Source organism: Leopardus geoffroyi, chromosome B1 (genome assembly GCF_018350155.1).
Source record: "Leopardus geoffroyi isolate Oge1 chromosome B1, O.geoffroyi_Oge1_pat1.0, whole genome shotgun sequence".
NCBI lineage: Eukaryota > Metazoa > Chordata > Mammalia > Carnivora > Felidae > Leopardus > Leopardus geoffroyi.
This window is the reverse complement of record NC_059327.1, coordinates 198,500,267-198,513,325: the sequence shown is the minus strand read 5'-3', so window position 1 is coordinate 198,513,325 and position 13,059 is coordinate 198,500,267. Positions and strand designations below refer to the sequence as shown.

General features: G+C 40.6%; 1 protein-coding gene and 1 long non-coding RNA gene across 4 annotated transcripts in view; one reads left to right on the top strand and one right to left on the bottom strand.

The window, feature by feature from the left end:
* LOC123596173 overlaps positions 1–13,059 on the top strand; it is a 26,612-nt gene extending 13,553 nt beyond the window's left edge. For all 3 annotated transcript variants that reach the window (XR_006711579.1, XR_006711578.1, XR_006711577.1), the window contains one exon: positions 12,797–13,059. This is a non-coding gene — a long non-coding RNA (uncharacterized LOC123596173). The remainder of the gene's footprint in view (positions 1–12,796) is intronic.
* CLNK (cytokine dependent hematopoietic cell linker) overlaps positions 12,903–13,059 on the bottom strand; it is a 164,159-nt gene continuing 164,002 nt past the window's right edge. Inside the window, exon 19 of the mRNA XM_045474547.1 lies at positions 12,903–13,049. Within this exon, the coding sequence (XP_045330503.1) occupies positions 12,903–13,049 (147 nt within the window). The remainder of the gene's footprint in view (positions 13,050–13,059) is intronic.

The following is a 13,059-nucleotide window of genomic DNA, read 5'->3' as shown; positions in this document are numbered from 1 at the left end:
GACGCTTAACCGACTGCGCCACCCAGGCGCCCCTCAAATCCACTTTTTTTTACACTTATATATATTATTTTGTGAAATGTTTCTTCAAGTCTTTTGTAATTGATCTGTGGTTCTTTATGTTTTCTAGATCTGAACTATATTATCAAATGTACATACAATGTTTTCTGTCAACCTGGGGCTTGCCTCTTACCTTCTTAAATGTCTCTTGAAGAACAGAAAGTTTAAATTTTGATGCAATCCAATTTCTTAAGTTTTTCCTTGATGGTTGTTTGCTTTTGGTGGCATACAAATTGTCCACCCAAGGTGGAAAGTGTACTCTTGTTTACTTCTAGCAGTTTTACAGTGTTAGAATTTGCATTTATATCTAAGACCTATTTCTGAATTTTTGTTTTGTTTTATTTGGTGTGAAATTGAGTTCATTTTTTTTTTTTTTTTTTTTTTTTTTTTTGTACACATGGATATCTAGTTTTTCCAGCACCATTTATGGAAAACACTATCCTTTCTCCATGGAATAACTTTGATGTTTTTGCCAAAAATCAATTGACGATACCTGTGTAACACTATGGATTCTGGACTCAGTTCATTGATGTATTTTTTCGTCTTCATGTTAATACAAACTTTGGTCTTCACTTTTCAAGATTATTCTGGCCAGACTTACCTCCTTTGCAATTCCATGTAAATTTTATAATCACCTCTTCAATTTCTACACAATTCTGCTAGGATTTTTATTTTTTTTTATTTTTTATTTTTTATAAATGTTTTTATTTATTTTTGAGACAGAGAGAGACAGAGCATGAGCAGGGGAGGGGCAGAGAGAGGGAGACACAGACTCCGAAGCAGGCTCCAGGCTCTGAGCTGTCAGCACAGAGCCTGACGTGGGGCTCGAACTCACAGACTGTGAGATCATGACCTGAGCTGAAGTCGGACGCCCAACTGACTGAGCCACCCAGGCGCCCCGGATTTTTAGATAAATATGGAGAGAAGTGACATGTTAACCATATAGAGTCTTTCATTCAGATCATGAATTTGGAACCTCTCTCCATTTATTAAGACCTCAACTTTTCTCAGCAATGATTTTAGCTTTTGGTTGAAAGATACTGTACATTTTTCATCTAGTGTATTCCTAACTATATTCATGATATTCAAAATGGAATTAAAAATTATTTTCCAATTGGTGGTTTCTAAGAGACAGAAATATTATTTCTTGTATATTAACTTTCTATCCTTTGACTTTACTAAACTTACTATGCTCGTAGTTTATTTCGTAGGTTTCTTAGGATTTTTTTTACATACACAATCATGTCATCTTTGAATAAAGACAGTCTTACCTCCTCTTTTCTTGTATGTATGCCTTCTGTTTGTTATTTTTCTTGCCTTATTGCGCTAGCTAGAATCTCTAGCATAATGATGAGTCGAAGTGGTGAGAGCAAACATCTTTGCCTATTCCTGATTTTAGGGTGAACATTTTTGAGATAAAACGGGGATCAGATTATCAAAGCAGACTCACACAATTCAGAGATGTTAGAGCAGTCCAGTGACACGGATGAGGCAGGAACTGGTTCAGAACCGCTGACACAGCAGAGCTCTTCAAGTCCTTTCTTGTGACATCTGATATGCCCTTGTGCCTTTTTAAATGCTGAGTGCAGGTCACATAATTTACACACAAGTGAACCATTTAAGTCTGGAAACCATCTCTGTTTTATACTCCAACAGTACCTAACATTTTCCAGGGAACAATGCTGCATAAATGCATAGGCTCCAGGTTTGTTTATTATAAGCAAGCCTGTCCACAGGTAGGGATTCTCCTTCCAGCAAATACCATTAGCTTCTTTGCCCAGAGGTTTATCATTTCATGTTTATAAGGAAATTGAATCAGATCACCTGTCTTCTATCTTTTCCACGGGCTTCTCCCAGATACCAAGGATGTAAGAATGAATTAAAGATGCTATTTCATCTTTTCCTTTTCAATATTCAATTTTTCACCATTAAGTGTCATGTTAGCTGAAGGTTTTTGTAGATTCCCTTAAATCAGACTGAGTAAATTTTCTTCTATGCCTAGTTTGCTACAAGTTTTATTATAAGTTAATAAAAAAATTTTAAGTTTATTTATTTATTTTGAGAGAGAGAGAGAACACAGTGGGGTAGGGACAGAGAGAGAGGGAGAAAGAGAATCCCAAGCAGACTCTGCCGACATTAAGCTTGATCTCATGAACAGTGAGATCATGACCTGAGCTGAGATCAAGAGTTGGACACTTAACCAACTGAGCCACCCAAGCGCCCCAGTAGTAAGTTATTTTCTAATGCTTTCTCTACATTTACTGGGATGATCAAATCATTTTCCTCACTTTGTTAATGTGGAAAATTACGTTGATTTTCAAATGTTAAACCAACATGGCGTTCCTAGGATAAGTCCTACTTTATTATATGTATTGCCAGATATACACACACAGACGCACACATTTTGTCAATTGCTTTTTTACATTTAAGAACAATTTGTGGTAAAAGTTGGGCCCCTGGGTGGCTCAATCAGTTAAGGGTCTGACTCTTGGTTTCGGCTCAGGTCGTGATCTCACAGTTTTTTAAGTTTGAACCCCACATCAGGCTCTGCACTGGCAGCATGGAGCCTGCTTGGGATTCTCTCTCCCCCACCCCCGTTCTCTCTGCCCCTCCCCTGCTTGTGCTGGCTCTTTCCCTCTCAAAGTAAATAAATACAATTTAAAAAATTGTGGTAAAAGCATATCACGTAAAATTTAGTCTTAACCAGTTTCAAGTATACAGAGCGCTAGTGTTAACTATTTCTACATCTTTGTGCAACAGATCTCTAGAACTTTTTCATTTTGCAAGACTGAAACTCTATACTCATTAAACATCAACTCTCCATTTCCTCCTCCCCCTCAGCCCTTGGTAACCACATTCTACTTTCTGTTTCTATGAGTTTGACTACTTCAGGTATCTCATACAAGTGGAATCTTGTGCGGTATTTGTGTTTTTTATGCCTGGTTTGTTTAACTTAATTTCCTTGAGTTTCATCCATGTTGTACAATACGACATGATTTTCTTCCTTTTGAAAGCTCAGTAATATTCCATTGTATGGATATACCACATTGTCTTTATTCATTCATCTGTTGATGGACATTTAGGTTGCTTCCCCCTCTTAACTATTTTGAATAACACTGCAGTGAGTGTGTGTGCATATGTCTCTGAGATACTGTTTTTCAGTTCTTCTGGATATACACCAAGAAGTGGGATTGCTGATCATATGGTAATTATGTTTTTAATATTCTGGGGGAAACTCTACACTGTTTTTCACAGCGGCGGAACCATTTTATGTTCCCACAAACAGAAGGGCACAGGGTTCCAATTTCTCCATAACCTCTCTAGCACTTGTCATTTTCTGTTGTTTGTTTATTTTTGTATTTTTTTTTTAATAAGCATACTGACAAGTGTGAGGTTTTAATTTGAATCCCTCTAATGATTAGTGATATTGAGCATCTTTCCATGTATATCTATTTGGAGAATGGAGAATGTATATCTTTGGAGAAACATCGGTTCGAGCCCTTTACCCACTTAAAAAATTCTTTTTTAATGTTTATTTTTGAGAGAGAGAGAGAGAGGAGAGAGAGAGGAGAGAGAGAGAGAGAGAGAGAGAGAGAGAGAGAGAGAGAGAGACAGGGTGTGAGCAGGGGAGGTGCAGAGAGAGAGAGAGACACAGATCTGAAGCAGGCTCCAGGCTCCGAGCTGTCAGCAGAGCTTGATGTGGGGCTTGAACCCACTAACCATAAGATCATGTCCCAAGCTGAGCTCAGACACTTAACTGACTGAGCCACCAGGGAGCCCCTACTCATTTTTTAATCAGATTATTTGTTTGTTGTTGTTTTGAGTTGTAGGAGTCCTTTGTATAATCTGGATACTTATGCCTTCTCAGATATATGTTGTTTGCAAATATTTTTCCCCTTCCATCGGTTGCCTATTTGTTCTGTTGATTCTTCCTTGGCTGCACTTTTTGAGTTTGATGTAGTCGCATTTGTTAATTTTTGTTTTTGTTGCCTGTGCTTTTGGTGTCAACTCCAAGAAATCATTGTCAAGTGCAATGTCCTGAAGGCTTTCTCCTACATTTTCTTACGGGAGGTGCATCATTTTAGATCTTTTGTTTAGGTCTGTAATCCATTTTGAGTTCATTTTTTGTACATGGTCTAAGGTAGGACCCAACTTCATCCTTTTGCACACGGATATCTGGTTTTCCAAACACCATTTGTTGAACAAAGCGTCCTTTGCCCAATGTGCAGTTTGGGCACTCTTGTTGAAGATCATTTGGCCATATATTCAAGGCTTTATTTTGGGCTCTCTATCTGTTCTGCTGGTGTATAGATATGTCTTTGTGGCGGTGCTTACACCATCTTAATTACTGTTGCTCTGTAGCATGTTTTGAAAGCATGAAGTGTGAAGCTTCCAACTTTTTCTTTTTCAAGATTTCTTCGACTGTTCTGGATCCCTTGAGATTCCATATGAATTTTAGGATGGGTTTTCTTTTATTTCTGCAAAAAATGGCATTGGATAGGGATTACATTGAATCTGTAGATGGCTTTGGGTCGTATGGACATTTGAACAATATCAAGTCTTCGAATCCACGAACACAGGGTTATCTTTCCATTTATTTGTATCTCCTTTGATTTCTTTTTGCAATATCTTGTTTTTTTTAAATGTTTATTTATTTTGAGAGAGAGAGAGAGAGGGAGAAAGAGAGAGAGAGAGAATGTGTGTGTGTGCATGAACTGGGGAGGGGCAGAGAGAGAGTGAGAGAGAGAGAATTCCAAGGAGGCTCCGCACTGTTAGCACAGAGCCCAGTGAGGGGCTCGGACTCACAAACTGTGAGATCATGACCTGAGCTGAAATCAAGAATTAAACCCTCAAACAACTGAGCCACCCAGGTGCCCCAATATTTTGTCATTTTTGACGTACAAGCCTGTCACCTCCCTGGTTAGGTTTTTTTGTAAGTATTTTATTCTTTTTGCTACTATCATGAATGGGATTGTTTTTAAGTTTCCTTTTCAAATGTTTCATTGTTAGTATATAGAAATATATATAACTGACCTTTGAATGTTGATTTTGTACCTTTCAGCTTTTGCTAAATGAGTTTTAATAGGTTTTTTCCTTGCGTGTGAAATCTTTAGGGTTTTTTTTTTTTTTTTTTTCATATTAGATCATGTCATCAGAGAGCAGAGATAATATACTTCCTTTCTAGTTTGGGTGATGCTCTGCCTAGGACTTCCAGTACTCTGTCGAACAGTAGTGGCCAGAGTTGGCATCCTTACCTTGTTTCTCCTCTTAGAGGAAAAGCTTTCAGTCTCTTACAATTGAGTGTGATGTCTGCTGTGGGCTTGTCATCTGTTAAGGCAGTTTTCCTCCTATATCCAGTGTGTTGTGCTTTTTAAAAAATTCTTTTTATTATGAAAGAGTGTTGAATTTCATCAAGAGCTTTTTCTGCATCTGTTGAGAAGATCACGTGGGTTTTGCCTTTTGTTCTGTTAATGTGGTGTGTTACATTTACCGATTTCCGTATGTTGAACAGTGCTTGCGTTCCAAGTAGAAATCCCACTTCCTTATGGTATATAATCTCTTAATGTGCTGTTTTGTGAAGTTTGTTAGTATTTTGTTTAGGATTTTTGCATCAATATTCATCATGCATATCGGTCTTTAGTTTTCTTTTATTTTTGTGCCTTTGTCTGGCTTTGATATAAGAGTAATTCTGGCCTCAGAGAGAAGTGTGGAAATGTGCCCAGCTCTTCAGTTCTTTGGAGGAGTTTGAGGAAGATTAGGGTTAATTATTCTTGAAATGTTTGGTAAAATTCTCCAGTGAAGACATCTAGTCCTGGGCTTTTCTTTGTTGAGTGTTTTTTATTTTGTTAATAAAACTTTATTTTAAGGATATGTATGGCAGCTTGAAGAACAAGGGTGTTAGTAGCACAACCACATGTATAGTAATTGGAAAATTGTTCAAGATACTTCAGTAGGTCCAGTCACCTCTGAGTTCCTGCGAAGACCCTGCAACAGCAGCCTTAGCAGTCTGCTTCTGACCACCTCCTCCCAAGCAAGAGTCTCTGGTTTTCCACATTACATTGTCACCCAGAAATAGGAGCTTCAGCTCCTGAATCAATTATGTTTGATTTTTTCAAACAATGTCTGAGCTGAAGCTGGACGCTCAACCGACTGAGCCACCCAGACGCCCCATGTAGCTTTAGTAATTTTTGCTCACTTAATCAGTTTCTGAGAGATGTGTGTTAAAATTTCCAACTATCATTGTGGTTTTGCTGATTTTTTTTTTCCTTTTAGTGTTCTCGGTTTTGGCTTCTGAATATTTATCTCAACAGCGTTCTGTTCATATTTCATGGATTCAGTGTTTTATCTCTCCGGTCATATTCACTATTCTCTTTGTAGTTTTCTTCAGCATCCCACAGTGTATTTTTCCCTTGGGTTCTCCCCCCGCCCCGACCCTTTTTCTGGTTTGTAGGTTTTGTTTAATGTCTTTCACATTAGAAGGTGTCCTCCAAGGTCTTGACTGTATTTAAGAGCGAGGCACAAAATGCTAGCTGGAACTTGTTTGCGCCTGGGTGTGCACTGTAGCATGGTGGGGTGGGGATCTCCTCTTTGCTGGGGACCAGCACCTGCTCGTATTTATAGCGAATTACTCTGCTCCCTTGGTCTAGGGCTGTCATTCTGTCTGCTTCTCCTGGGAACCAAGGGCTTAAAAGGGTTGTAGTTATAAACATTGGAAATTAAACTTTAACTTAGACCCTGTGTTTCAGGAGAGCACATGCCTCCCATTTTCAGCAGGATCCTCTGTGCCTCCTTCTAAATATTTTCTGGAGGTATGCTCTGGATTGGATGGCCACCAGGGTGAGAGGGTCTGGCTGAGGAAGCTGCTGATTTCCCAGGGGAGGGGTGTTGGTCATAACGGATTCGCCTAATGGCCATCAGTGAATCCCCTTTGCACCCCAGACCCTTTACCAGCATTTAAGGGTAACTAGTGACTCCAATTTCTAAGTCTTTCCAGATTTTTATAATGGGGACCTGCTTGATTTTTTTTTTTTCCTGTGGAATTTCCTCCTAGCAGGCTTACATTTTAGCTTTTTCTATTTTGTTAACTCAGTTACTATTTGTCCTTATAGTTTCCCTCACCCCCAATTTTGTTGATGTCCCTCTTCTGCCATAGTTTCCTCCATTCCCTTTATCCCATGTTCTCGACTTTTCATTTTCTCTATTGTCATTATAATGGGGTTTCCAGAGAGAAAGGTTAAGTTCACATTTAGTCACGTTTTTAATTGGAATTCTTACTGCAGTGGGTCATACCTTTTATATTTTACTATTTTTAAATTGCTTTCCATGGCACTGTACTGATTCATGTTCCAACCGGTAGTTGAGAAATTTTACTTTAGAGTGTCACCAGCTTTTGATATTATGTGAAGTCTTTAATTTTGACCAATCTGATGGGTGGAGAGGGCTATATAATTATTTATATTTATTTATTAAAATGTTTATTAATTTTGAGAGAGAGAGAGAGAGAGTACAAGCGGGGGAGAGTCAGAGAGAGAGAGAGACAGAGACAGAGACAGAGAGACAGAGAATCCCCAGCAGGCCCCACGCTGTCAGCACAGAGCCTGATGCAGGGCTCGGTCCCACGAACGGTGAGATCGTGACCTGAGCCAAAATCAAGAGCCTGATGCTCAACTGACTGAGCCACCCAGGCGTCCCTGTAATTGTGATCTTAACTAATGTTTCTCCAGCTCCTGTTTTGGAAGTAGCTGTCGGATGGCCATGAAGCCTGGGCGTGCCCGGGGAGGCTCCTGCGTAACTGCCCTTGGCTTCAACAAGCCCCTCAGTGAGCACAGAGGAATGGTCTAGCTTTCATTTGCCTATTTTGCTCTGTCCGTGTGCAGACAGGAAGCCCACTGGCCATTCTCATGGAGGTTGCCCACTCTTTAAGCCTCTGGCCTCTCTTTAAGCATTCTGGCTAAGATCTCCCTCGTGTGGGTCACCATCCAGCTATGCAGTTGGGGACCAGGGGAGCCAGGTTTCCATCACCAGCTCTGCTCCATTAGGTTTCACATCATTTATCCTTAAAGATAGCTCCATTCCATGACGGCGTCTCTCGAGATCTGTGTCACTTCCATCACTGTCCAGTTAGGATGGCAGGTCTGGGCGTCTTCCAGGCCTAAGAGTTTTCATTTTGTGTGTGCATGGTTTGTTTATATTCTTTGCTCATACTTCGGTTGAGTTGTTTAAATGCCTTGTGACTCTGTCTGACTTTTTGCAAACCTTTTAAGCTTTGGTGTAATGAATCTATCAATCTTTCCCTTTATGCCTCATGTTCCCATGTGGTTTAGGAACTCTTTTCCTATCCCCAAATCATAAAATTTTACTGGAAGAAAATATAATACTTGATTTAAAGTTTTCTTTTCACTTTTAGCCATTGATCCATGGAGATTTTATTTTTGTATATTACTTGAAGTAGGTACATAGTTGTATTTTTTTTTTTTTCCTGTATGGTGAACACATTTCCCCAGAACCACTTAATAGATCATTTGTCCTTTCCCCACCGGGATGCTGATTCTGTTGTGTTCTTGTACCCATTAGCTAGGTAGTCATTGTTTAACAGTTGCCAAGAATGGCCTGGAATAGGGGTGCCTGGGTGGCTCAGTCGGTTAAGCGTCTGACTTTGGCTCAGGTCATGATCTCATCGCTTGTGAGTTTGAGCCCCGTGTTGGGCTCTGTGCTGACAGCTCAGACCCAGAGGCTGCTTCAGATTCTGTGTCTTGCTCTCTCTCTGCCCCTCCCCCACTCACACTGTGTGTGTGTGTGTGTGTGTGTGTGTGTGTGTGTGTGTGTTTCTCTCTCTCAAAAATAAATAAACATTAAAAAAAAAAAGCATGGCCTAGAATAGAGCCCTAAAGAGAGGAGTGTTCAGAAATAGACAAAGTATTTGTACCTCTAAAGCTTGGGTTCTAGGGCTATCCTTCAACTCTTTGCTTGAACGTCTCCCCTCGGTAGGTCTCCCTGCGCCCACCCCATGCGTCCAGTGCAATGTGTCTACCAATACAGTGGTGGCACAGGGGAGAGAATTAGCAAATCTATTATTCTCTGTTGCATGATTTTAATGACGTGTGTGTCTTGCTTGCCAGACCCTTAGCCCACAGGGATTAGGTATTTTTCATCTTTAGTCCCCAGATTTAGTGTGGGCTAATGCTCATATGTCAAAAATTGTTTTAGAAATTTTGGCATAGGTTTATCCTAACTATGACTTCAAAAGGGCTTTAAGGCTGCTAGGGCATGGCATGCAATGAACAAAATTAAACTATATTTTGAATCTTTTCTCTAACCCTCAGTTACAGATATACTATGACATTTAATTACGTGTTTGCTTTCATTTATTTTAGAGCAGCTATAAATCATGAATGTTCAAAAGAAAGTAAATGTGCTTAGCTAGGACAAATATTAGGATACAAAAATGGATGCGCAAATATAATGCTAATCAGATACAATACAGACCATCTTATAAAAATGTGTTTATGTGTGTACACATGACGATGGGCTAAACTTCACCATGGGGTAAAATGTGATTCTTCTGTGTCATCAGCACAGAAGACTTAACCGATTTCGGCTCTGATGTAGTTACTCAAACACACTCACAAGCCACACCCCCACATCCTCTCCCACAGGCATATACCCATGTGGGGGAATTTTCCATTGAGTAATATTGGAAAAATTTAAAATCTTCTGGTTCAAAACTTTTAAAAACCATCTCAAGTAAGCTTCATCAACATATCTAACGTTGGCCTCACTGACAAACACTCAGTGATAAGTATTAAAATGGAAATACAGTAAAGTAGATTATCTTATTTATTGGGTTCTTACTTGTCTGTTTCTGCCCTTTAATTCACCACTAGAATCGCAACGGTCTCAAGAGTGCTTAGCAATGAATGCATATGCACTATAGAAACAAGTGCTTACAGCGAGGTATTATTAAAGATGAGCGAGATAGAAATTCATCCAGAATGATAGTTATTCAGTCAAAGAAATGTCTTGAATGCATAGATGCTATAATCAGATAAAGCTAAGATTTCCCTCCTCTATTGAGCCTAGGAATCAAGTGACACTTTTCAATTGCAAATGACATACTAGTTGAAGAGAGATGAACCCCCTTGGGAATTTGGGCCAGCCATACCCAAATCATTGAACTTTGAATACAGATCCAATAGGCAGCTTAGACACCGAATAGCACTGTGTATGAAGACGTTGCTTCAGCCATAACTATGTCACTGTAAGATTTGGGCCAAGGAGATACAGAGTCCTCAATTATACGATGGGTTAAGAATACCTGTCCTGCCTTCTTTACAAAACTGCTGTAAGAACAAAATACAATTAAAATTTATATATCCTTACTATTCAGTAATCTATGACAAGCAATACGTCCTTATCACCGTTAACGCCGAGAACCAGAGTCACTGTGGCAGGCATGGTGGCGAGCCACTTGGCTCGCTCTTGAAACAAGAACTTGCTGATCAGTGAGTTGTCCAAGAGCCTCCTGCTGCAGCGCCTTCTGGATCTCCCATGGTAGCTGAAGGTTGTGTTTTTCCTGGGCAGCCTCTGGCAATGACTTACATGGTGTTGCACTAGGACCTAGCCATTTCTGCCCCACATGGGACTGTCTCCACTATGGGCACTACTTGCTCTGGATCGTACCAGTGGACTGGCCAGCACTCTGCCAGGGCTGCGTTTCAGCTGGATGGCTTTCCTACTCATGTCTCCCTCCTTCCCTCTCCCTTCTCATAGAGATCAGACCACATCACAGCCCGAAGGCTCTCCCTGCCTCGTCCTGTTCTTTCTCCCCTTTATCTTTCTCAGGCATTACCTCCGATAAATATTTGCACGTCTAACTCCTGTCTTGGCATCTGAGTTCCAGAAGACCCAACTAACATCAAACCCTAATCATCTTAAAAGCAACCCTGCCAATATTTTGTGTTTTTCTTTCCAGAGATTTCCCTATGTATAAGCATTGTGGGATTTTTATTTTAAGATGGCTAATTTCTTTTTCTTTTTTAAAAATGTTTATCTATTTTTGAGAGGGACAGAGAGAGAGACAGAGCATGAGCAGGGGAGGGGCAGAGAGAGAGGGAGACACAGAATCCGAAGCAGGCTCCAGGCTCTGAGATATAAATCAGAGTTCTCCACCGTCTCCCCATAGCTTTATAGAAGGAGGGTCTGATTCTTCCTGCACAAGAGCTGTGGCCTCTGCACATCCTGTTTCCACGCCAGCCTGGAGGTCCAGCTGAGCGCGAACAATAACCACACTGCCTTCAGTTCTGAGCAGTCTGCTCCTGAAGTAGCCAAGCCCTGGGTTAGACAGTCTTGCTTCTTGGTTCACGTGCTATCCTGTGCGGGCGCACTCGAAGGTAGGCTCAGTTGAGTATCAAGAGCCCTAACTGACAAGGAGCTTCTTCATCAAATGCTCCTGCCCTGACTCAGAGGCATTACTTCCCATTGACCTTGGGAGAGCAGAGAGCCTGTGCTTTCTTGTCCAGTTGGTAGGTGGGTGGTCGGGGCCCCTTTAAGGGTACTCCTTGGCTGCTATTTCAGATGAGATGATCCGGAGCATGATTTTGTGTTGTTTCCATTGTTATCTCTCCCCTTCTAATTCTATTTTTGACTTGACTTCTGCGTTAGAGCTACCACTGCATAAATATTCCATAAATTTCACGTACAGGCTTTGAAAACATTTGAAGTCATTATGTGTATTCATTTCACCCAGAGCTCTCTCTTTTAACTTACTTCACTAAAGAGTTTAGTTATTTATACATTTTCATGTGGGTAAATCTGTATTTTCAGATTGTTTCTCTCTCCTTAATTTAGCTTTTCAACTTGATGGTTCAATTCTACAGGGAATGTACCTGGGAAGGTGTGCTTGGAAGGAGCCAGGCGAAATGGATAAAACTGTGGGCTCTCTTCCTACACGGAGTGAGATCAGTAACCTTTCTGAGCCTCTTTTCCTCATCTGTATTGTAAAATGGGAATCAAATAAGATCCTCTTAGCCTTAGGAGGTGACAATATCAGGAGGCGTGCAATCTTCCTTCAGGGTCACACTTATCTGAGGACGGTTCTCTTCCTTTGAAGGGAAGTCCACCATGGGAATTAAAAAGAAATGTTTTTGAACTTTCACTCAGACTTCAGCTTACTCCCTGACTACGAATCTGCGAATTCCATTTGTCTCCAAGCCACTCGACACAGAGTCCTGGAGCCTGGGCCATGGCCATTTCACACCAGAGCATTTCTGCTTTCCTCCAGAAAGAGCATTTCTGATTTCCTCCAGGTGATGTTCACAAGCAGTCTCCTTTTCTACTACAGTCGTCCGGACACTTGAATTTCCAGGATCACAAATACAATAGAGCTTACGTTCACCAATATCTTTAGCCTGAGGAATCTCAAAAATCTAAAGTCACAAGTCCTACCACTCCAGAAATAAAGGCACGGGCAGGTCCTATAAAGAGCATAAACTTGGGAGTCTCACATAGATCTGTCCTGTGAAAATTGCAAATATTTCAGCAAACCTTCTTGTCACCTTTATTTCTCATCTGTGACATAGGCACGAGGACCACATTTACAGTTTTCTCTTTAGATGATACGCTTTTAAAAGCCAGTTTTTATTTTTTTGCTTCTTATAGATATTTCTTCTGTGGCTTGAACTTTCGAAACCGAGATTGAGTTTCCAGTTTCCATGGTAAAAGGTTTTTCTTTTTCTCCGAGGTCAAGGAAGTGATCCCTCGAAGCCACAGAACGTCATCTTTTGAAATCATTGGAAAATGGGTGGAGGCAACGGATCCCCTGAACCGGAGAGAACACAGAGCCCAGGCTACCACGGCGAGAAGCATCTGCTGAAGGAGAGCGGCTGTGTTAGGTAGCATTGCACCCTGCGGATTCCAGTTTTATCTTTCCCGTCAATTAATACGATGGGAAAATACTTGTAGTGTTCGATCATGTCTTCCACCGAATTAAATTTCTGAAACACA